This window comes from Diadema setosum, chromosome 18 (genome assembly GCF_964275005.1).
Source record: "Diadema setosum chromosome 18, eeDiaSeto1, whole genome shotgun sequence".
In the NCBI taxonomy this organism is placed as follows: Eukaryota; Metazoa; Echinodermata; class Echinoidea; order Diadematoida; family Diadematidae; genus Diadema; species Diadema setosum.
Genome location: NC_092702.1, coordinates 34,791,970 through 34,816,949, shown reverse-complemented (window position 1 = coordinate 34,816,949; position 24,980 = coordinate 34,791,970). Strand labels below are relative to the sequence as shown.

General features: G+C 38.6%; 1 protein-coding gene across 1 annotated transcript in view; it reads left to right on the top strand.

The window, feature by feature from the left end:
* The window catches only part of LOC140241474 (uncharacterized), a 38,685-nt gene that overhangs the window by 2,534 nt on the left and 11,171 nt on the right, over nucleotides 1–24,980 (top strand). Inside the window, 10 exon segments of the mRNA XM_072321203.1 lie at nucleotides 428–469; nucleotides 471–1,798; nucleotides 11,004–12,894; nucleotides 14,537–14,588; nucleotides 16,011–16,130; nucleotides 19,826–19,993; nucleotides 21,892–21,963; nucleotides 22,398–22,497; nucleotides 23,217–23,312; nucleotides 24,143–24,286. Coding sequence (XP_072177304.1) covers nucleotides 428–469; nucleotides 471–1,798; nucleotides 11,004–12,894; nucleotides 14,537–14,588; nucleotides 16,011–16,130; nucleotides 19,826–19,993; nucleotides 21,892–21,963; nucleotides 22,398–22,497; nucleotides 23,217–23,312; nucleotides 24,143–24,286 — 4,013 coding nt within the window.

The window sequence follows — 24,980 nt, the reverse complement described above, 5'->3', positions numbered from 1 at the left end:
GTACACACCTAACCAGGGACCATCTGTGCATTACAGCTAATTATGAAATGTAGTGTACAACTTGTATGCATTAGTTTTCAGTTTATCTGTTTTATTATGGATTGTGCCAAGTGTTTTAACACGGGTTTTCAACATTTTTTGTTTTGTTTTGTTTTGTTTTGTTGCTGTTTATGCTGTTTGTATTTGAGTGAATAGGCATCATGCTGCAATGGGTAACACAGTGATGGAATACTACCAAAACAGTGTACCTGGGATATTGCTAACTAGAATGTGAAAATGTTGGTACATATTGTCTATATACATGAGTGTCTGTGTATGTGCCTACTCGTGTGTGTAAAGTGTGAATGAGACATCTTGCTACGTACTGTATTTCATGCATCAGTAAGAATTTCAAGGCACGTCTGGTGTTACAAGTGTACATGTTGAGACCTGTCATGTACTTTAAATGCAGTGGCCATTTTGATCTTACATTTATCTCAGAAATTACCACCCAAGACTGGATCAAATCACGACAAGGTGTGCATTCCTCTGGCATCGACATACCGTAGTGGGACGAAAAAGGTAAAAGCTGTCGGAGAGTTGGATGAGAAGGCATCCAGTGGTGCTTCCAGAGAAGGTCATAACTTGTCATCTACGTTACCAGATGGCTCACAGGAACGGCTTGTCCCACGGACAGATGAAACTCAAACAAGTACACAGCCCACTGATGTGCCCAGTGTATCACAAGAAGGTGGAAAGGAGAAGTGGCATGCCAAGTGTAAGAAGGAGACATTGTTATGGGTGATGCATCTAAATTCTGCAGAGGAGGATTCTTCATTGCCTCCACAGAAACCTCAACAGACGAGTGCCAGCCAGTGCTCATCACCCAATTCTGGGCGTGCTAAAGGCAGTTATATCGAGGTGCAAGACAAGGCAGGATGGGTGAAGCGTATCTATAGCGACGGTTGCTATGGTACAACTCTAGGCAAAGTTGGGACAGATCCAGGATGTCACAACAAAGTAGATGTGAGTTGTGGCTTCAAGCGGTCTGCAAAACCTAGTGAGAGTGTGCCAGCTGTGAAGAAATCAAAATCTCAAACAAAGAAAGTCTGTCCAGCGGCTGTGAGGCGGCAAAGACCTAGCTATGAAGATGTCCTCTCTCTGGCTAGTAAAAATGTGGACAGGACAAGGTGCTCATTAAGTCCAGAGAAAAACAGAGAGTATTCAGCTGCAGAAGCAGTGAATGACAGTAAGTGTTCACAAAGTGGTGAAGGACATTTGCCTAATTCAAAGCCATCAAACTCAAGCAACAGCTTTGCAGAAGTTTCCATCGCAAAAGTGGACAGGCTGTTTCAGAAGGCCACGCAGAGAGTTTCATTTTCTAGTGATGAAGTCAATCAGAGTTCAGTGGAAAGCCAAGATGTCACACATTCTACTGCAGACTCAACTCAAAAAAGCGCAGACGTAGATTCTGTATCTCTTGCCAAAGTTGAACGCCTGTTTAATACTTCCTTGAAACATAAGGCAAAAAGTATGAAAAGCCCTGCAGTGTGTAAAGGATCAAAGTGCCAGGTGCCCTGTGAGAATACCCAGAAGAAACCCTTGCATGTGAAAGACAAGAGGAGGACACACAAATCTGAAAGACAACTTCTTTGGGAAGCCGCCTTTGACACCAGAGGGTTGAGTATTCCCGTCATCAAGCTGAGCCTGCCATCGGAGCGTGTTGTCATCACAGAGGAGTTGCTGAGGAAAGGGGCTAGAAAGACAGGTGTGCTAGGCAGGAAGCACCACAGACGTCCAAGAAGGGGGCATTCCACAGGTATAGCCATCATTAAAGGGTGGTATAGCCGTCATTAAAGGGTGGTATACAGTAGTTTTGGTTGAGATGCCCGGCTTCAGGTTTTCCAGCTTTTTTTGTGAAATAATGAGAATCCTCTTACGAAATATGAAAGAGCATACAATTCTCAGAGGAATCCAAAGTTTATTTGATGAAAATTGGTTCTGAAATGGCTGAGATATCCAAAACAGAGCAATCCTGATAAAAGATGGGACATACCTTTATTTAGGATCACTTTATTTTTCTTTGTTTTGGGATTCTCCGCCATTTTAAAACTGATTTTCATCAAACAAACTTTGAATTCCTCTTAAATTGTATGCTCTTTATGTCATTTAGTGGTTTTGTAACTATCACTCTAAATGTTACAGCTGAATCCCCATCTCAACAAAAACTATACCATCCCTTTAAGGTCTTGACTAAGTTTCATTGTAGGTTAGATGCTTGTACAGTATGCTAACATCCCTATCATTATGCTTCTGCCATGAAGTGTTGCTGGAAGCAGTTTGTTTTCCTCTTGTCCGTCCATCCATTTGTCCATTTAAATCAATTTTGTGGACATGTATTTATAAACTATAATACTGTAGCTTGGGAGGGACAGTCTTGCATTTCAAATGGAGGAAATTAGACACACAACTGATTGATAACAATATCAGACAGGGCTCAGCACCAACTTTTATCCCTGGCATTTGGGCCACTAAAATCTTTAAATCTTAAATTTTGGTGGCCCAAAAGAGAAATGTAGTGGTAGTAGTAAACAGAAACATCAGCAATCCACCAAAACATATCCTTTTTGGAAATTTGGTGGCCTGATAGTAATCCTTAGTTGTGGTGGCCCTGGACCACCGGCCACCACTAATGTCATGCCCTGCAGATGATCAGGTTATCAAAGGTTTGCTAAAATGGTCCCACTAGGCAAGGACATTGTTTGTATTATATCACAGCTGCTTTCATCTAGAAATTCCTACTGGCTCTACAAAAGGACACCTGTGGTAAAGCTCACCAAATTTGGTTTTGTGATATTCACTTATGAAGTAATTTCCATTTCTATCGTAGAATGCATGCCTATACCTTTGTGTCTGTATGATATCCATCGAGTTCAGAAATTACTACTCATCACTGGAATTATGCAGAACCTATGTTCAGCAGATTTACTACCAATAGACTTCAATGACAATTATAATGACCTTACAATAGCTTTCACTTTGTTGTTATTAAATTGCAATCATGTTTGATTGTCACAATAGCATCCTACACATGTAGAAATATGGATACACACAGAGTCAAACTTGAGAACTCATTTTTGTATGAAAAAATACATGTGAAAAAATTGTATATTTACAAGTTCTGTTGGAGATGGAAAAAATAAATGAATGAATAAATGAATGAATGAATGAATGAATGAATGAATGAATGGATGAATGGATGTACATTGCATGCATTGTAGAATTCCTTTGAAATATGCATGTTGTATTTATATACTATCCAGCTTTAGGGAGACATACGCCTATAATTACTATATTAAGGACAATTTGTGTCTTCTTAACATTTTCAACTAACAACTGACTGTATATAAAATCCCATTCAGTCGCATGTTTTACTGCTGAAATTGCTTTTTTACACTGTCTCCCTAAAGCTGGATCCAGACTAACATGTATTGTATGGGCTGTGACGCGAGAAAAGGGCCCTTAGAGCATAAAATACCGAAAATGAGTTTTCACCTCTCCAAATTGTAGAATGAACTCCGACATATGCAAACTGTTTTCTGAAATTAAACTCCTAAATGTCTAAATTATGACATTTAAAAAAGCATGTTTTGTCCAAATCCTGCCACATTTTGATACGTCTATGCATGTGTGCAAAGCTTGATAGTTGATCTTTTTTACGCATATTGTTTTGTCAGACTTTTACACCATTTTATGGCATTTGTATGCGAGAGCACTAAGGGTGCGTTCGAGTGCTCTCCTAAAGCGAATTGTACCGTACTGTACCCGCGTCAGGGGAGCGCTCGAACGCTCCTAAAGTGTACTGTACCATACTGTACCGAGCCAAAAGTGGACCACTTCGCAATGTGCTCCAAAAGTGTACCAAAAGCGTACCAAAAGTTCGCTGTAAAGCGTGCGCGTATCATGCGCATACGTCATAGTTGTACATGTAAGTAGTTCAAGCGCCAGGTGGATGGCATTCTTGCTACAAAAATGCGTGACCTTTTCTAAAAATAACTCATGAGGTACGCTCGTGAGGTACGCTTTCTCGACAGAGCGCTCGACGCTTCAAATCTGGCACAGTTCGGTACAGTACGCTTTGGTTCAGTTTGCTTTGGTTCGCTTTAGAGCGCTCGAACGCACCCTATGAGCTCTTTTCTTGCGTCACGGCTCATATAACTATGTATATATTATTTTATTTTTTTTTATTTTTCCGCCACGAAGTGTCGCCAGAGGCATTATGTTTTTGGGTTGTCCGTCCGTCGTAATCAATTTTGTGGACAGCATAACTAAAAAACCACTTTAGGTATCCTAATGAAACTTGGCATGTATATAGTTAGAGTGGGCGAAGTTGTGCCTATCAACTTTTGAGTGCACATGCTCAAGGTCAAAGGTCGAAAGGACAAGGTAAAATGCTCAAAATTTCACTATATCCCCCATATCTGTGCAATGTCTGAAGGTATTTTCTAGAAACTTAATAGTGTATACATGTACTGCCAAATTAAGATTCTCCAGAGAGAGTTTTGGTTCATGAGGTCAAAGGTCAACAGTCAAGTGAAAATGTAAAAATTTCACTTTTTTCTCCATATCTCGCAATGGTTCAAGTTGTCTTCATGAAACATGGTACATATGTATGTGTATGTACTGACAGGTAGTGATTATCTAGGGAAGTTTGGGGTCATGGGTCAAAGGTCATAGGTCAAAGGTCAAGATCAACTCCTCAAAATTTAATTTTTCCCTCATATTAATGCCATGCCTGCACAGCCATCCCATTGTGACTCACGTGATATTTAAAAATACAAAAATTTGACTTGTTATGGTTGAGTACTTGAAAAACTCATCTTTTATTTTTCAATTTTTTTCTTTATTTCATAATTCATTTTTACATATTTCAATCAAGGTATTGACCCTTCACATTGGTTCACAGAAATCTTTGATGTGAAGTCATTCTTGTAAGAGATACAGTACTTCACTCTTTTGTTGTGACTCGCGTGACGCCACACTATTGAAGATTTCTGACCTTGCTGTACTTGACTGGATTTTCGTAAGAAAGTACTTGTTCGGACTATGTACACAAAATTTTCAGGGTTAAATTTTGAGACAATAGGCAAAAAGAAGTCAAAATTTCATCATCCCTTGACTTTTCATTTCAACTCAATTGGCATATATGTGACTGGCATGACATGTGAATGTGACTCGCTTGATAAGTGTCCTTCAGGACCAAAAGTTGAGCCAACTATAATGATTTTATTGAGTAAAATTAGTCAAATGTTTAACCGAACTTGTTATTTATGGTTAGATTAATCACACATATTTTTAAAACAAAAGAATCATCTAATTCCAATCTCTGATGGGATCATTGGAGCTCATAGAACATACATAAAATATCCAGCTAAAATTGACTTCAAGCTCTTTTTTCCCCTTTCAAATCAAGAGTTATGGGAAATCATTCTTTTTTTCAACTACTATAAAAGTGGAAATTTTGGCGGTGTTGAAATCTTTAAACTTTTCTTACCTGGCCAAGCGCGAAAAATCAGTCACGCGAAAATATCCACTTTTACAGTAGTTTTCTTTTTCTTTCTTATTTACTGTAATTGTGTTTGACAAGTCTTCTATTCAAAATGAATCAAATTCAAACTTTCTTTAGGTTAACTTGCATACTTTGCATTTGGATTTGTATGGATCCATTTAGCTCTTTTAGAAACTTGAAAGTTACTTTGATGCACAAAGAGTCCTCAGTCCTTCTTATAATAAATAATGAATTATCTTTTTCCTTCTTATCTACCATTATTGAGTCTGATATAGAGCTGAAGAATGATCATGTTTTGTTTCTTTTTATAGTAAACTACATTTGTACATGATAGAATTCAGCTTTTCTTTGCCAGAGTGTCCATTCTGTAGTTTGAGAAAGCTGGTCACTGCTTCGTAGTGACGGTTTTGATGCCTAGTTTGTTGGGGCCGTTTTATTCATTTTATTTTTTTATTATGTTTTTAAAGACTCATCTCTTCATTCATGACCTTTAACTAAGCCTCCTATTGTTGACAAGATATGGCTGCTGTAAAAGATGTCTGATGCAGGCTGCCATGGCTCTTTTATCCAGCCAGTGGAAGATCTATATTTTCATGACATATTTTTGTGACTCACGTGACACATTTCCAGGGTGTTTTCAAGCTAAAATATTGTCAAGCTCATTACATACAAATGAAAAAAAAACAAAAAACGAATTTGATGTGGTAAATTAGGTATAAAATAAGACCTTTGTGGAAAAAAATACAAATCTACAGATAATAGAACATGCCTTAAACAGTGAAATTAAAAGAAGTACTAAAGAGGCATCATTTTTGTAGCAAAAGTGATCTTTATTCCGGGAGGTGTAACTTGGCTGTTAGAAAGTGAAAAGCAGTGAAAAATTAGATTACTGTATACACCATATATGTGACCGTGCACCACAAAACAAACAAAAAGTTGCACCCTTTGATTTTAAGTGAGGACTCAAAAAAGGTGAAATGGTTCAACCAAGTAAATCACGAGTTTTTCATATTTTCCGAAAGAGCTATCCTTCTTCTTACTCTTCAGTTTGATATCTTAACATGAATTGGAAAATGTGTTTTTAGCAGTTTTTCTACAACCCTTTTTGGGGGAAGAGTAGAATGATCAGGTGTGACTTAGAGGCCGCTTTTCATGTCTTGAAATCCTTCACACACTCTTCACTTTCAAGTCTAATAACTTTTGAATGGATAATGCTACTGCTTTGAAAGTTAAATTTAATCATGGGCAAAATGTGTTGATAGAACATGATTAATTTCAGCTTAATCTGATAATCCCTTCATTGTTGTTGCTCCAGTGGTTTACATCCTGTGTTTTGTCCCTTTCATGGCACAGCTAGCACGGATTGGTAAAGATTAAGCGCTTGAATAGACCATGTACTTCAGAGCCTCTTTTCTTAGATCACACTTTTCCAGAGTGTGTGCTTTCTTTCCAGTATTTAGGTAGTTTTTGGGAGTCCATTTGAATTGAGTTATACATCATTTTATTGCTTAGAGTCTGCTCTTTCAGAATCTGCCCTTAACTAAAAATCCATGTCTGGCGACTTTTTGTTATGCCTCCGCCACGAAGTGGTGCCGGAGGCATTATGTTTTCGGGTTGTCCGTCCGTCCGTCCATCCGTCCTTCCGTCCGTCCGTCCTTCCGTCCGTAATGAATTTTGTGGACAGCATAACTAAGAAACCTTTTGAGGTATCCTAATGAAACTTGGCATGTATGTGTATTAAGGGGTGAAGTTGTGCCTATCAACTTTTGGGTGCACATGCTCAAGGTCAAAGGTCAAAAGGTCAAGGTCAAATACGTAAAATTTCACTATTTCCACCATATCTATGCAATGCCTGAAGATATTTTCTTGAAACTTAGTGTATACATGTATTACCCAATTAAGATTCTTTGGTGAAAGTTTGGGGTCATGAGGTCAAAGGTCAAAGGTCAAAAGGTCAAGTAAAATATTAAAACTTAACTTTTTTCTCTGTATCTTGGAAATTGTTCAAGGTATCTTCATGGAACATAGTATATATACATGTACTGACTGGCAGTGAATATCTAGAGAATTTAGGGTTCATGGGTCAAAGGTCAGGGGTCAAAGGTCAAGGGCAACACTTCAAAATTTTACTATTTCCCTCATATTTATGCAATGCCAGCAGGATTATCTTTTTTTTTTTTTTACGCTTGGTGTCATGCATGTATAACCTAATAGAGATTCTCTGGAAACTTTCTTTTTTCTTTTGTTTGCCTCAAAGGTCAAAAGGTCAAAGATCAAGGGAAAGTGCTGAACTAACTTTTTCCTCCATATCTCAGAAGTGGCTCAAGTTATCTTGAAACTTACTATCTATATATGCATGTTGTGCCTGACAGGGATTATCCTATGAATTTTAGGGTCAAAGGCCAGATGAAAATGGTAACAATGAACTTTTCATTATAGAAATTGCACTTTTTCTCCATACCTTGAAAATTACTCAGTGCATAAACTTATGAATGGGTCAAAGTCAAGTTAAAGTCCTTAAATCCCCAAGTACATGCTCTCCTATCCATCCAATTAAACCTAGGTCAAGGAAGGTGAACATTCAACACATTTGTGACAAACTTGTCATTTTAATATTTTGCCAATTTTGTGAAAATGTAATCACACATTGTCTACATGTACTATAGACCTATTAGGAGAATCGTGCATTATGGCGGAGGCATACCAGTCGCCTTAGCGACATTTCTAGTTTGTCTTGTGGTGCAGGGTCACATATTTCTTGAGTCTAAATTTTTGCGAATTGAGACTTCCCAACGATTTCGCGAGTGGTTTAATTCGCGCTCGTGGAGTCCTGTACTGAATGAAGAAATGCGTATGCGTACGTCACATTCATATCAGGATTAGAGTCAATATTTTCACGTGTTTTTAATTTCTCGAAAAGCAGCTGACTCCCGAAATTCACGAAAATAAAAACCTCGCGAAGTATTCGAACATGTGTACATACCTAGCAAAATATGAATCCTTTTTCTTAATTGGTTGAACTTGAAATTTTAAGGTCCTGGTGTCTAGTTACATGGAATGGCTGTGCAGGATTTTTTTTTTTTTTTTTTAAATGAATGTATTCATGTATTACCCAATAGAGATTCTCTGGGAAATTTCTGGTCGAAAGGTCAAAGGTCAAGAGAAAGTACTAAATTTTACTTCTTCCTCCATATCTCAAAAGTGATTAAAGGTATCATCATGAAACTTGGTACATATGTATGCATGTTCTACCTGACGGTGATTCTCTTGGGAATTTTAGGGTCATAGGGACAAAGGTCAAGGGTCAAAGGCTAGGTTAAGATATTAAAAATTTACTATTTAATACTGAAATTACACTTTTTTTCCATACCTTGAAAATTATTGATAATGCATGAACTTATAAAAGGGACAAAAGTCAAGTAAAGATCCTCAAATCCCCAAATACCTGCACTCTTTGACAATATAGCCATTCATTCACTTAAACCTAGCTCAAGGAAAATGAACATTCACATTTGTGACAAACCTGTCATTTTAGTACAGTCAACCTCACGTAAGTCAACATAATCGGGACTGAGCAAAACATGTCGACTTACGCAAAAGTCGACTTACGCGTAAGTCGACATTTTGTCGACTTATAAATGAAAACTAATTTCCCCTATACAGAGTAAGATTTGGATCACGATGCGGATCGCTATCCAAATCTCACTCCTTTTTGCCGCCAAAATAAGCCTACTGACATTAGCAACAATAATATTTTAGTTCATGCATACATCTCGGGCGGATTAGGAAGGACAATGCACAATTCCCAAACCTCTAGAGAGATTTTGAGACAGCGAGAATCCTGGGTCTGTCTCTAGTCCCTTTACGTTTTAAACTTGATTTGAAAAATCAAACACAAATTCCCCAAATTACATGCAACTTTGCGATTTAAATTCAAGTGCGTTGCTGCAAAGATATGCGTGTGAATTCGTATGATTCTGTAGACATGATTTTTCAGTGCTGACTGAGTTGAAATATGCACGATTTTCCTTCCCTAAGTCGCCATATTTGTTTTACTTAAATTTCTATTGCCGTACTCAGATAATGAACTGTTCTCATGCTCCTATTCGCAACATTACCGCTCTGTACGGCGCGGGCCTGTCTGAAAAAAAAAAAGAAAGAAGAAAAGTTTGTTAATCCGAAAAGACATCTTATTTTCGGATTAACTAACCTTCGTAAAAACAAACCTCTTTCCATTGTTGGACTAATTTGACTTTGGACTGAGATTTAGACCTTCGGCATAGCGAACTGTAACAATAATGTGTCACCATTTAAAGATTTTTTTCATTGACATTTCGTGAAGCAGCGTGCGCTTCGGTAGTTTGAAACTTGTAAATGTTGCGATGTCTTTCCCCTGCGAGTGCAGACTAAGTTCTGTCATGGCGAAAGTTTCGTTTGATATTTTAAATTTACGTACAAAATAAAAAATAATACAAGTCTTTTCAACACTAACGCGCTTCCGTAGATTTTTAGAAATGCGTTTAAACGCAGTTTCTAGTTTCGTACGAAAACCGCAAGTCTTTTTTGCAATGCTCTTGGGTTTTTTAAATACAGCATTGCGTGATGTGATTTGATGGACTTGCATTTGATTTTTAGAGTTACGTTTAAATGCAATTGAGTTTTAGTTTCCTACTATATTCTAGTTTCGTATTATTATCAAATGCAAGTCTTTTCAACATTCTGTGTGATTTATGGACTTGCATTTGATTTTAAGAGTTGCGTTTCGTTTGTAATTTTGCGCACAAAATGAAAAATAATGCAAGTCTTTTCAACACTAACGCACTTCCGTAGATTTTTAGTGATGCGTTTAAACGCAGTTTCTAGTTTTGTACGAAAACCACAAGTCTTTGCTGCAACGCTCTTGCGTTTAAATACAGCTGTACAGCGTTGCATGTGATTTGATGGACTTTATGTTTGATTTTTAGAGCGCCGTACACTAGTGAATTAGCGAGAAGAAATGCTGGGAATCGGAGCGGGAAAACAATTTTTCAGAGAACTGCGATAAGAATTTGAGCGAAAAATTATGTCGACTTAGACAAGGGAATTAACACGTATTTCAGCTCAGTTGGCACTGAAAATCACATCGACTTATGCAAGTTGTCGACTTATAAATGTCAACTAATACGAGGAAATTTTCAAGGAATAACAAAGGCAAAAATCAGGACTTTTCTATCGTGTCAACTTAAGCGAGTTGTCGACTTATGCGATGTTGACTTAAGCAAGGTTTACTGTACTTTGCCAATTATGTGAAACTGTAATCACACATTGTCAAGACATTGTACTATAGACCTATTTGAAGAACCATGCATTATGTCAGAGGCATACCAGTCTCCATAGCGACATTTCTAGTTTCATTTAACATTTATGAATTTTTAAAAGTAAAAATGTGTAATCCGTGGTTCTTCATTGCATGCAGCAACGTCTTCAGGGAGAAGTCAGAGCTCCATTTCCCAGAATGACCCTTGCAACTGTGTGACATCAGTGACTACTGCTGGGAGTGACAGTATTGGCCATCATGACCCTAATGCCAGCGGGTCATCTGGTGATGTTGTCAATCTCTTTCAACGGCTGAGTTCAGACTCAGGAAAAGATGATCCAAAAGTAGTTCTCCCACTTGGCAGTCATGACCATAGCAGAGATGCTCATGAAGACAAGTTAGTCACAGCTTTGGATGCATCAGACTCTAAGCCAAAGAAATTGGGTGCTTTTGACCTGGACAGGTTAAAGAAACGGTTCAGTAGGAGGCTGCAGGCAGCCGTTCAAAGAGATTCTCCGGACAAGTCCACCGATAGTCCTATTGTTGAAAATGAGAACAGTGTAGGCTGTAGCACACTAGTGACATCTGACAGTTTGGGATTTGGCGTCTCCGATATCATTCCAGTGACAGAGATTCAAGAGGAGGTGCTCTTTGAAGAAACAGTTGTAGCGACAGAGAAAGTGTGTGAGTGTGACGATGGTGTGATGATTGAGCAGTCTCCTTCATTTGGCTGTCATGCAGGGGTGGAATCAAACGCTGGTATCTCACACTCTGTGACAGAGGCTACCGGTAGCTGTTGTGATGAGAAGTCTGGAGTCAGTAAACTGCCCGACGGTTCTTCAATCTCAAATGCTCCCATTAGTGCTGCACACGAAGCACAATCTAGCAGTGTTGCCACAGACTTAGCCATCAGTAGCCAAAGTGAAAGAGTACATGTGCACATTCCAGAGGACAAGGAGAGAGATCAGACAGCATGCAACACAACACAACCTGGTTTGGGGATTCCCCACACAATGCCGGTGAACACAACAAATGGTAAAGCCACAGACAGTGCACAAAACAAGGAACAAAGTTCGCCAAGTACCACAGACGCTAGTGGCCTGCCAGTAGCGGCAGATATAGACAGTGCAGGTTCAGTCCGAAGTCCCGGAGAGATATCTGTCTACCTTGATGCTTGCAGCGTTTTGGGCAGCCCTGTGCAGGATTACGAAGGTAATGGAAACAGTGACAAGGAGCAGAGTCAAAGTGAGGATTACGAGACTGCAAATGAGGATAGTGATGCCGGCACACCTGTTTTGGATGAATTAACTGATATTGATGAACGATGTCAGGCAGGGGATATCATCTTTGTGAACAGACCCAGCTCCCATTCTGATGACGACACAGCAGACTCAGATGTAAAAGCAAGGGCAGCCTTGGAACAGTGTATACAGTGTTCAGAGGGCGCCCAGTTAACACAATCTTGTTTGCACGTAAACAAAGATGTGCCAACTGACACCATGCTACATGAAGACACTCAATCTGCATCGGACTGCATTTATGCACACGCAGACTCAACTGGCACACAGTCTGGAAAGAGTGCCAAACCAAACGTTGGATCGGACGCTGAAAAGTGTAATTCACATCTTTTGAAAGAGGAATATTTTGTGTTGTCGCAGAACGTAAAGGGACCACTACTGTCACGTTCTACCCAGCCAACATCAACATCTGAGCCAACGGCAGTGCAACAAATGGATAGAATAATGGATAAAGAAAGCGACATAGATGTACCTGTACGTGAAGAAGTCTCTGGGATGATGACTGCTGGTTCGGGCAGCGGGGACGACGATGACGACAGTCTGCCTGAAATTGCCATGAATACCTGTGACGCCGATGACGGCGATCTAGACAAACCAATGAACAGTCCAACCTCTGATAGCAGTGAGGACTCCTTCCCTAGTCCTACCCAGGCAGGAGAAGAAGATCTCTGCAATACTTTAGATTCATCCCAAGAAAGTCAAGCTCATGCTGCCTCAGTAGGGATGCTCTTACAAGAAGTGACAGACCTTAGGTAAGTTTCATCCCGCTCTGCTTTCATTTCATTTCATTTCATTTTTCATTTTATTGTTTCGGTATAGTACAATATAATCAACTCTGATCACTTTCAGAAATAAACACATGATTCATAATAATTCATTAAAGGTAGGGGATACCTTTTACAGACCTCCCAAAATGCAGCAAAACATTAAATATGAACCTCAGGGGACTTGTTTAGGCCACTGCTGAGAAATTTGGAAGTCAACAGTTATCTACAATTTGAATAATGCACAAAACTCAACTACTCAGTAGTTCTGTGTGTCAGCCACACTTAAAGGGGAAGGCTAGTAACTGATCATTGGGAATCAGTGGAAATGCTGGGAGATGATTGTTCCAATCCTTATGGGATTCATTTAAGAGTTCATTGTATATCTAATGTTGTGTGAAAATGATTTGCTTCAGAATGGTCTCATATTCAAGTAATGTGCAGTTTAATGCTTCCAGGTTAGCGTCCCTGGTCAGTGACGGAGCATTAATCTGCACATTACTTGAATATGAGACCGTTCTGAAGCAAATCATTTTCACACAACAATAGATATACAATGGACTCTTGAATAAATCCCATAAGGATTGGAACAATCATCTCCCAGCATTTCCACTGATTCCCACTGATCAGTTACTAGCCTTCCCCTTTAAGCCTTTTTGTTGCAATCTTCTGTATTTTTATCTATAAACACAAATCTGAAAGTATAAGAGCTGATGTAATAACATATAGAGTGTGTGGCAAGAATGTATGTTATAGAAATGTTTGTAAGTTTTGATGAACTTTCTTCACAAAATATACATGATGGACACACATGCAGTGCATGGGTCCGCAAAGGTAGCTTAGTAATGTACTGGAATTTACGGTGAGCCCCGAAAAAAATTCAATTCAAAATCTAACGGTCAATAAAAATGTACTAAATGTTACCTTCCACTTTCAATACTTTATAGGAGTTTCTAAAATGATACTCTCTTCAACATACCACTGTATTTATACAACTCTTCATTTAAGGCATGCAAATGAGATTCCCTACCTTTAAGTCTTTGTATACACAGTAAAATTCACATTTCTATGTGGTGGGTCTTTCAGTTTTGTAAGATGTGTTATTTTCCCCATCACGCGGGTTTTGTTTTGTTTTGTTCTTACTTGAAATTCTTCTGCATTAAAAATGTGCGCTACCCAGTGAAAGCAATGTGCAATCTGGTTATTTGTGCATATCTTGGTTGTATTAAATAATTGTTTCATGACATGAAATATGATTTGATGGTAGGGGGGAAAAATGCTTTATAATAATGGGGAATTCCTATATAGTCGATACCTAAGGTGCATGCTTAGTTTATTTCCTTGCGTGCTTGCTTGGCAAAATTTTGATGCAACTTGCAGTGTTGCTGTTAGAGAAATTACATCTTATGCTCCCTGGTATCAGAAACAAGCAACTTTGTCACCTTTATCAATTTCCTTTCGTTGAAATATTGTTTATGACTTAATTTGTAAGTGTTACTCATTTAAGAGATTGATCTTTATTACCCCATGAACAGCAAGCTGCATACATAGTATGAGTCTTGTAATATTTACAAAATTCATGATCTGTGATCACAGTTTTATTTCATTTTGTTTTTCTTTTTTCGTGCAGCCAAAAGAATGTTCCATGTACACCAACCAAGTCTCACCAGTCTGTGATGAATGTAAGTAAAGAAATTAACACTTACCTATAGCAAATCCAGGTATATGTGTAATAAGGTGTTGCATCTAGTGAGCTATTAGTTTTGGTCCCAAAATTGATTTCTGTGCAATTCTATGGTGGCATAGCTACACTGTGTATCTCTCTCTTATGATGAGGTGATCTATAACAAGATTTCATCTATAGCATTACAATGTTTGCAAACAAAGTTCAGTTCCCAAAGCAAGGAAAACCTGAAAATACTCTTTTAGTATTTGAGAACATGTTTAAGTGCAACTCATCTCTTCATACTTCTAATACAAGGCAGAAAATATTGTTACATAAACCAATAGTAGATACGACTCAAGCATTGAAATCATTACGCTACGCAGGAATAAGCATGTGGAATTATTTAAATGAGAATATAAAAGCATGCTCAACTTTGTCAAGTTTTAAAGTATTATGTAAAAGGGAAATATTTAACAAAATGTTTTGTGAAGTGAAATTTTGATTGTTTTGTAATCATGTTTGCTGATCTGTTTATGGATGATTTTTGTGTAGTTGTAAACTGTTGAAAAGTGTTTGTGTGTGAGTTGGTGGGTATGTTTGTATAATATGAAGCTTGATTTGTGTCAGAATAAGATTTTGTTATTGGGCCCCATCGATACAAGCCCTGCTTCACAGGGGTCCATGACCTTTCAATGTCTTATATATTGTAAACTTTCCCATATAATTACATGCATATTTTTGCTTGCATGTGTATCCGTATGTTTTTACTGAATGGTTGAATAAGATTTAGTTAAATTGAATTGAATTGAATTGTATAGTGAGCAAATCTTCCTGCATGAGCATTTCATAGATAATCATCATGCTTTTAGCATTCTTTTCCACAGAGATACTGAAATTGCACTCATTCTGTACTTCTTTGTTCAATTAAGATACACAGATAAATGTACACACTGTTAAGCTTGCTAGAGTGTGAACCTGAGGATTCTATTTGTTGTTGTTTTACTGCTTTTAATCTCCCTTTGTTTGTAAGACAAGCAGCTACAATCAATGAGTTTAAGGTCAGGTTAAAAAGTCATCTCTTGAAGTAATGTATTTTAGGTTTGAATTATGTATTTTATTTTGTAATGCACAGTAGAGTATATTTATAGAGCTCTGCGCAATATAAATGCCCTCTATTGTTATTATTATTATTATTATTATTATTATTATTATTATTATTATTATTGTTATTATTATTATTGTTATTATTATTATTATTATTATTATTATTATCATTATTATTGTTGTTATTATTGTTATTATTATTATTATTATAGTTATTATTATTATTTTAATGTTCTGTATTGTTTATACATTTCTTCATCAGTTTTGTTCGTTGCTTCTTTAATGATATTCTACCAGTGTTATAAGTCTGTGTTTTTTTATTTTGTCTGCACAGGATTCACTTAGCCCCTGTATTCTCTCTCAAGAGATGACTGGTAAACTACAAGATGAAGCAGACAAGAAAAGGCATAAGAAGTCAAGAATGGACAAGCTGCTGAAGCAATATAAGAAGAGGGTAAGAACCTCTAGGTATTCCTTCTTGTTGATTTTCATCTTTCTTTTTGAGCTCACTTGAGTCTGTTGCACATTGTGCATCATCTGTCATATATCATGTGTCTGTCTGCAGTCGTCTGGTGTCACAAAGTTTTGGCAGTCTAATAATAGGGAGCTGTAGATTTGCGATGCGGACGTTTGAGATTACAATTGCATTGGACGTTCTCCTCTCTCCCGGCATCGTGCTGAAAAGTAGCTCCAGATTACGTGGAGACGCAACCTATAAAAAGTAAAATGGTGCCCCATATGATCAGTGCATCAAGTAGCTCTCCACGTTGTGATTTGAGCAGATGTAGAATTAGCCCAAAACGCGTAGTGAAAACTCGGACCACGTGAGCTATAAATAGATCGCTTTTTATATAAAGCCATTTTGCGCATTCTCAGGGACAGGTTTTTTTTTTCTGTGAACTCATCGCAAAAATCTAAATCTCCCTATTCTCTCTTCAAACGTATCAATTGGATTTTTACCAAACTTGGCAGAAAAAAAAAAAAAAAGATAGGGGATACAAAGATGCAAAGATTATTTCAGGTGGCCTCCATGGAGGCTCAGGTGTGGATCCCAGATGACCCGAAACAGCGCAAATTTCAAGTATCCTTTTCTCCAGATCCAGCATTGTCCCAGCCAGATTGTATTGCATTTGGATAGATACTCATAAAAGTTGAAGAATATGAGTTGTTCATGACAGTGCCAGTTGTTGCACAATGTGGCACCACAGGGATGACAAGTTTGGATGGGACCCCAGTGGACAAAATTGATAAATGTTTTTATTTTAATACAGTTAAACTCGCATAAGTCGATCTTCTCCGGACTGAGCAAAACACATCGACTTAGGCGATTTTCGACTTGTGCGTAAGTCGAAAAAAATCGACTTACAGTTTCACCACAGGTACATACATGTATGTTTAATGTACATGTATGTTGTCTACTCTGGAGCCGAGAGCTGGAGCGGTGTGCCGCAGCATGGGTCGCCCAGCAGGGCCGCGGCTAACTTTCCATGGACAGTGCATTAGTATTGGCACAGGTCCGATTACTTTACACCCCTAATTGTTAAACCTTGGGGAAGTGAATATGAACGATATTTGAGCAGTGATTGATTCCAGTTTACCATACCGTGGCTTGAAATGCGTGTAGAGGTGCAATTCTGATTTACCCGTGCCCGTAACTTTCCCCCTACTTTCCGCTTTGAAAACTCGGCAGCTTCATCCATTATACCACTCCACTGCACAGCGCTGCAAATGCCAAGCTACATGTACACTGCAAGCTTAATACTGTACATGTAAATGAACGCATGTGTACTGTACGAACGCTGAGCGTACGTAGCGCGACAGCTGACAGGGCTGTACCAGCGGACCTCCAAATACGAAGAGAGTTAAACGATCCCATGCGATCGCTTTGAATTTTGATTTTAGATCATTTTTTTTTTTGTCACCTCCAACTCATCTGACAAACAAAATAATGATGAGTAATAAATAATTAGTAATAAATGACAGTGATTTATTACACAATAAAATCTCATTCGACTTAGGCGCAGTGAATTCAATGTTTTTTCCGTGAAAGTGTTTTTGGAATCTCATCGACTTAGGCGAGTATTCGACTTACAAAATTCGACTTGTGAGTGAATTAATACACGTACGTCAATGGGGAAAAATCGGGACTTTTTAAAATCATCGACTTAGGCGAGTTTAACTGTAGTTCATTATGCATGACAGTGTAGTAGCAGGTTTCATTCTCTATGGCAGGGTGATGCAATAAAATATGGTAGCCATTTGCCATGCCTTTACAAATTAGGCTTATATTCCTATATTCCTCACCATGCAATTTAATTGAAGATAAGCTTGTTAAAGGACCAGTTCACCCAAATATCTACAGTTGTATTTGGATTGAGTGAATGCAGCAATATGAGTAGAGCATGTCAGTATCAAAAGTTTGAGGAAAATCAGGCAATCTGTTCAAAAGATATGAATTTGTAGAATTTATTGCCACCATCACTGTATGAGAAGACTACAACAGTTTGTAAGGTCAGTGCAAGACAAAGATATAAATAAAAGAAAATGTAAGCAGAATTCAACATATTTTCATATTTTTAGCAAAATGAAAGAGCACTTGATTTTTGATACCTCTTGCAAAAAGCAGGGGTAATAATATCACCCTAAACATGAGCCAGTAACAAGTTTAGGGAAAATGTACTTTTCGTAAAAAATTAAATTTTGTTGATTTCTCTTTAAACTTTCTTTATATTGTTTTCCTGCGGTAATGTCACAAACTGTTGTAGTCTATTCATCCAGCAATGGTGGCACAGAAACTTTTGAAATTTGCATCTTTGAAATTGATCATCCAATTTTCCTCAAACTTCACTTAAATTAAATGTGTTCTACTAATACATATATTGCCGCATTCACTCAATACACACAAATATTTAGGTACACATACTTGTCCTTTAAGTGGAGGACAAGGGATGAATGTGCCACCCAGTGGCATCAGCCACTCGGCCTTTTCTGACGGGGATTTGCATCACCTCACCATATCATGTATTGATGAATAATTTACAAGGCACCGTGTGTGTCATTGATGAGAGTATTGTAATCTAATAGCTGTGCAGCAATTAGCCAGTCTGAATGAACTGATGGTCTCCAAATCATCCATTTATTTCACAAGGTACTTTAGAGGTACAGTAGTATATGTTTTTCTCATGAAAGGTAATTTTTGAATTGTGAACTTAGATGGTGACAGCTAAATACATCATTAGATGAAATGATAGGTTCATGTAACAAATTATTAAGTGTCATTGATTATGCATACCATTGTATATATACCCCTAAATCAAATGTACAATGCATACAAGGCAATGGCCTTTATATCACACTCTCCCCACATCCAGTGAGAGAACTTGTATGTGTGTGTTGTTTTTGTTGAGCACAGAATGTATCACTTTCAGCTGCAAAAGATCTTAATACCAAATGTAGGCTGGTTGAGCTATGAGCTTGCTGATAGGCCACTATAATTTTGCTGGAGAAATCAAAGAGGAAACATAGCTTGAAATGTAAAAAGCCCAAATCTGTGACGGCCCTGTGGCAGGCCCATTATCTCTCCTGCTTTCACCCTTTGCCTTGCTTCTAGCCACCGTGAATTAGAGGCACTGTGTAGAAATATAAACTTAAACCACAGGGCCTTTACTAAAAGGCCATTCCAATGGGGTGCAGGGCCAGCTTACCAAGGCCGAAACTGAATTTCAAACTTCTGTTTTCTGGATTTATAAGTAGTACAGCCACACTGTCTCATATTTAGACACTGTTAGATGTAAATATGAGAATAGTCCTTGTCAAATGTCTTCTTGCTAATTACAAGCAAAGCGAGCAGGTTTTCACCTGAGACAAAGCCATGAAACTAACAAAAGGTCATCCCAGTGAGAGGGCTTTCAGAGACATGTTCTATTTACAACTGTGTTTCAAACAATTAGCAGAGTTTTCTATAATTATATAGAAGCCTTTTTAATATATGTATGCTAATCAAGCAACAGACTGTCAGTGACGATAGAAAGAAAGGAATATATACTAGTGTAGGGCTATTAAACTGATTTACCCAAACTTTACATCTCTCAACTTTTGTGTCCCCTTCTATTTCCACTTCTGTATATTTATCTTGATCTGCTTCATCAGAAGAGACAAGCCAGCTTGTATTCCCAGCTGAAGGCAGACGTCAGCCGAGGTGGTTTCATTAGACACATACAGGAGAAAGAATCACTTGCCAGGACTACTGCAGGAGGCGGGACCAGAGACTTGGAGGAGAATGACGATGAGAGAGGTCCGGAAGTGGGGGATGGGCTGGTGAGTGTGGAGTTTTTGAACTATGAGATAATAATAATAATAATAATTATATTTATATGGCGCTTCATACTGACGTTTCTAAGCGCACTTTTGCTACTCGTACAAATACACTAGAAAACACAATAGCATTAACAAAATCAGCGTTAACAGTAACAAAAGAAGAAGAAAGGAAAGAAAAGAAAAGAAAAATACATTTGATGCAATGGTACAATAATTGATAACTGTGTGCGCCTCCAGAAAAAAAAAAAAAAAATTACAACTGATTAAACAGGTGAGTATTGAGAAGAATTTTAAATGATTCAACAGATGAGGCATTCTGAATATAAAGAGGGGGTTTATTCCAAAGAGTGGGAGCAATGGAAGAGAAAGCTCGGTCACCATAACGGGTTTTTGTACGTGGGCCATGAAGTAGTTGGAGAGAGGAAGATGAACGGAGGGGTCTGGCAGAAGAGGAGGAGCGGAGAGAGACTAGGTTTTGAAGATATCTCATGGGTGCAAGATTACGTGTGATTTTGTACGTCAGAAGAAGGATCTTGAAAGTAATACGGGAATGGACTGGAAGCCAATGGAGTGAGCGGAGAACAGGAGATATATGGTCATGTCTCCTACTAAGGGAGACTACTCTAGCGGCTGAATTTTGGATACGTTGGAGAGGGGATATGTGAGAAAGAGGGAGGCCGGCAAGGAGGGAGTTGCAGTAGTCCAGATAGGAGGAGACGAAGGCATGGACGAGCCGCTCAGCTGATGATTGATCAAGCAGACGCCTGATCTTCCCTATTTTGAAGATACCCCATGATGCAGACTTACAAATGTTTGTGGTATGGTGTTTAAGAGTTAAGTGTTTGTCCAAAGTAAAGCCAAGGTCTCTAACACAGTCAGAGACCTTAATAACCCCATCCTGAGTAGTTAGATCTGGTAGAGGAACTGTGCTCCTGAACTGTGGTAAGAAGTGGATGAGTTCAGACTTGTCTTCGTTCAGAAGGAGTCTGTTGGCAGTGGACCAGGCTTTGATGTCGTTGAGATATTCTCTCAGTGAATTAACAGCAGCAATCCTATCACCAGGTGACATAGTTATGTAAATATGAGTGTCATCAGCATACATAGCGTAGTTGACTCCATGATGACAATTGATGATTCTGGTGAGTGGACCTGTATAGAGGAGAAAAAGAAGGGGGCCGGCAACGGATCCTTGCGGAACTCCGCAGCTGATAGGACTAGGACGTGACCAGGTCCCATTGATGTGTCTCCGTAGTGTGTAGCATTAAATAAAAATGCATGCAAAAGTTATTGTTTTCACTATACTGCACTGAATGCCAGTGGCAATTCACGAAAATGTCGTGCCACCAAAAAAGCCGTCGGCTCCACTTCTCACAAATTTCATGCTGCGAATATTTCTAATTTTACAGTGTTGCATCTGATTTTCTCTAGTAAAGACAGTGTCGGTAGTTTGCCAAATTAAGTGCGATAGATGCAGCTAATCTGTATGATTGCATTGTAAACTGTAGCTTGTTATGCAATGCATGCCACTGCCCAAGGAGAATGAAACCAAAAAGATATATATGCGTGAATCTGACCAGTTTCACTACTTATTGAAAACAAGTAAAACTTGAAAATTCAATTTTTTTTACATGTATTTTGTGTCCCATATTGATGGAAGTCATAACATTCTAATTTGTGTGATTTTGTGCAATTTGATAAATGTAGCATAAACATGATGTGGAGCTTCAATGAGCAACCAAAACTAGGGCTTCTGCCATGATGGTGAATTCCAACTTGTAAATGGTCTACATGTATGAGCAACCAAACAAATTGTTGCAAGCCTTGCCAAATCAAGGACTTGCTGTTTGCTGATTTTTTTTTTTTTTTTATACAACTGTAACTCTTTGTAAATGTTGTAGAATGAGGAAGAGGAACGAATACCGCCCCTTCATCCCGGGGAAGACGTGTTTGACCGACACAAGCTGAGACAGGTAAGCACATTCCTGAAATTGACACAACCATGAAATCTTCCATGTTGGATGATGGAGTTCTTCTGTTAGAATTCTCACCCATTGTGGGCATATAAACAATTTACACACATCACTGTAGAGATTTCCATCACTCTCAAACTAAACTCTACAAGCCGAAATTTTCACCAGAGATATTTTGATAGTGAATTGATTTTTGTCAGACATTTTCTGAAGGAAAAGGACTAACCACTTGCAACAATTTTGTGCTTTACTTTGTCAAATATCCTGTATATTTTCTTTACCTCATTGTCCTGCTGTGACATCACACATTGTTGTAGTCTTCTTATCCAGTGGTAACAGTACCAAATCTTTGAAAAGTTTGAATTCTAGCATGGTGATGATTCCTGATGAGAAAGATGGCCTTTCTCAATGCCTTTTGTGTCTCTCCTCCTTAGGTGTTCACATACTGTGATGACATCGCTTCACTGACAGGTTGTGGGTTCAAGCCAGAGAGTCCTAGCGCCCTCGAGAGTCTCATGCTGAAAGCAACACCTGGTAAGCTTTGCCGACACACGGTTTCCATTCACAATGCCAGATATGGGTCTGATGAATGTTTGGTCTGTAGGTGAAGGAAAATTTGCATGTGACGATTATTTTCATCTCTATCTGTCTTAAAGCTAGAGGATGATGATGGAAATTGTGTTGTGTTTCAGAAGAAAATGTCTAAAAATTAACTTTTTAGATAGGCTTTATTTTTAGAACATCACTGAGTGATAGATATGTTGAATCTGGGATCTTACTCTGCTGCCATGGCAGCACAATGGCATGCTTTTTCTCCATCAGTCACAATCTGTGAGACCAAAGAAGTGTAGCCATGTAGATTGTGTATAATCCATATTAATATGATTATATGAAGTCATTCATGTTAATGATCAACAGTTGCCACAGCCGTAGACAATTTTCAGCTGCATTAGTTTGATGAAATGGCCAACAAAGCTATAGTAGTATGTTAGTCGCTCTGCTGCAGCACACTGCTCGGTGGTCATTGTGCACAGTTGTAAGTTGTCCAGCGGAAACCGAATCTGTGACCACTGGTTGAGTTAGGCAGATAGGTGCTATACCACAGTTTACAACTACATGTTTTCTCTGTGGATGAAATTTCCATGTGGTTTGCTATGGGCAGGTAGTCATTATAGGCAGGTAGCCACTAGAGCAAGTTAACGACTGTATTTTTTTTTTTTTTTTTTTGCATTCTTTTATTGTTTGTTGTGCAGATGAGCTTGTGGAGCTGGTCCGGACATGGCAGGTGGAGATTGCCTACCACTCCAAGCCCTGCCCTCCTTCCTTGATGCTCTGGATGCTGAAGCTGAGTATGTCTGAGATTCTACCCCTATGAGGAACACTAAAAACTCCGACACCATTAATTCTAAGCCTGGGCTATTTCCATTTTTGAAATGGGTGGGGGGGGGGGGGGGCTTATTTGGCCCCCCAGATCTTAGCCGTCGATCGCGCTATCCTGGCAAAATTGGCACACACATTACCCATTATATAATCTCCAAGAATAGATCATTATTTTTTCAAAAACATGGTAGTGTTTTCCAAATTATGTTAATTATGCTAATTTATGCATAACATCTTTTTTGTATGATGCTCTGTATTCACTTGTGGCCATTCTGGCATAATCAGCTATTGAACTGGTAAAATCTTCACATTTTAGACTGTTCTGTTATCACCATTTTGAAAATGTCATTGTTTTGATCCCTTAATTTTCTGCCTCACCTTGTAATGGTTACTTACCCAAACCGATTTGCTTCTTCAGAATGTTGCTATCTCACCAGAGATTGAATGATTGCAGTCTTGATGAAATCAAGATGAAATTTTCTCCCTGTAAGACAATGGAAGATATCATAGCCACCCACATGCTGCCCCTAAACTAGGGAGGTGGAAAGACCCCACCCCTGCCCTGAAACCACCTTGCACCACCATTCAGAGATTTTCTGATTTTTCTACAGACCTGCTCTCACATCCAGGCACAATGTTACACTTTTTATTTTTACAAAAGAATTGACAAGAGTTTCCGATACATGTCTTTCTTGAAATGGATTCTGTTTTTCACTGTTACAAAATAGCATTCTAGGCAATGTTTTTAACATTTCTACCACTGCAAGTGACCTGTCTCTATGACCTGTCCTTCTTTCAGTGTCGGTGCACCGAGACTGCCAGGTGGTAAAGGCAATGTACGACAATCTGTGGTCCATCCTGAACTCCTGGCCTGAGAAGAACCCCGACTGTGAACCGTTTGCACCTCCTGTCAAAGATCTCGTCCAGATCTCCGTCAACTACGGTGAGTGCAAGTTAGAAGAAGAGCCGTTGTTGCACAGGGAGATGGCTAGATATGAAAGGAGAACTTGTTGTCACTGTCATACACAGGCTAATTTATGCTGACAAATGATTTAGGGTCGTCTAATGAATATTCACGATGTTCAAAAGTGTCTGAGATGACACTGTACTTTTAGGAAATGCATTGACAACACTCAGGGAATGTAAGTGAAGCACAGTTCATTGTCATTTCCTATCAAAACCTAAGACATACTGGTACATTGTGTGCATTGATACTGTGTGTACAACTCCAACAAGCCACATGCTGGAAGTGCAAGCATGCGTTTTGCACATCAGCACAGGTCATTTCCTTTGTGGCAGACATCGATGTTTTAGAAAAGGTCAGAAAATCTGTGCAAAAAAAAAAAAAAAAAAAAAATGAACACAAAACATGACTACACATTTTGAAATAAGCTAAACTACCCAACAAAGATATATGTTCCCTAACACATAAGCACTTTACGGAAGATGAAATGTTCTCCCCGTAAGACAATGGAAGATGTCATAGCCACCCCCATGCTGCCCCTAAACCAAAGATAGTAGAGAGTAGAGGAAGATAGGAAGGCACATGATAATAATGGAAACAAAATGGCTACCCTACATGACGATACAAAAGAGAGCTAAGTACAAACTCAGTACACCTAGAAACATCATTCATT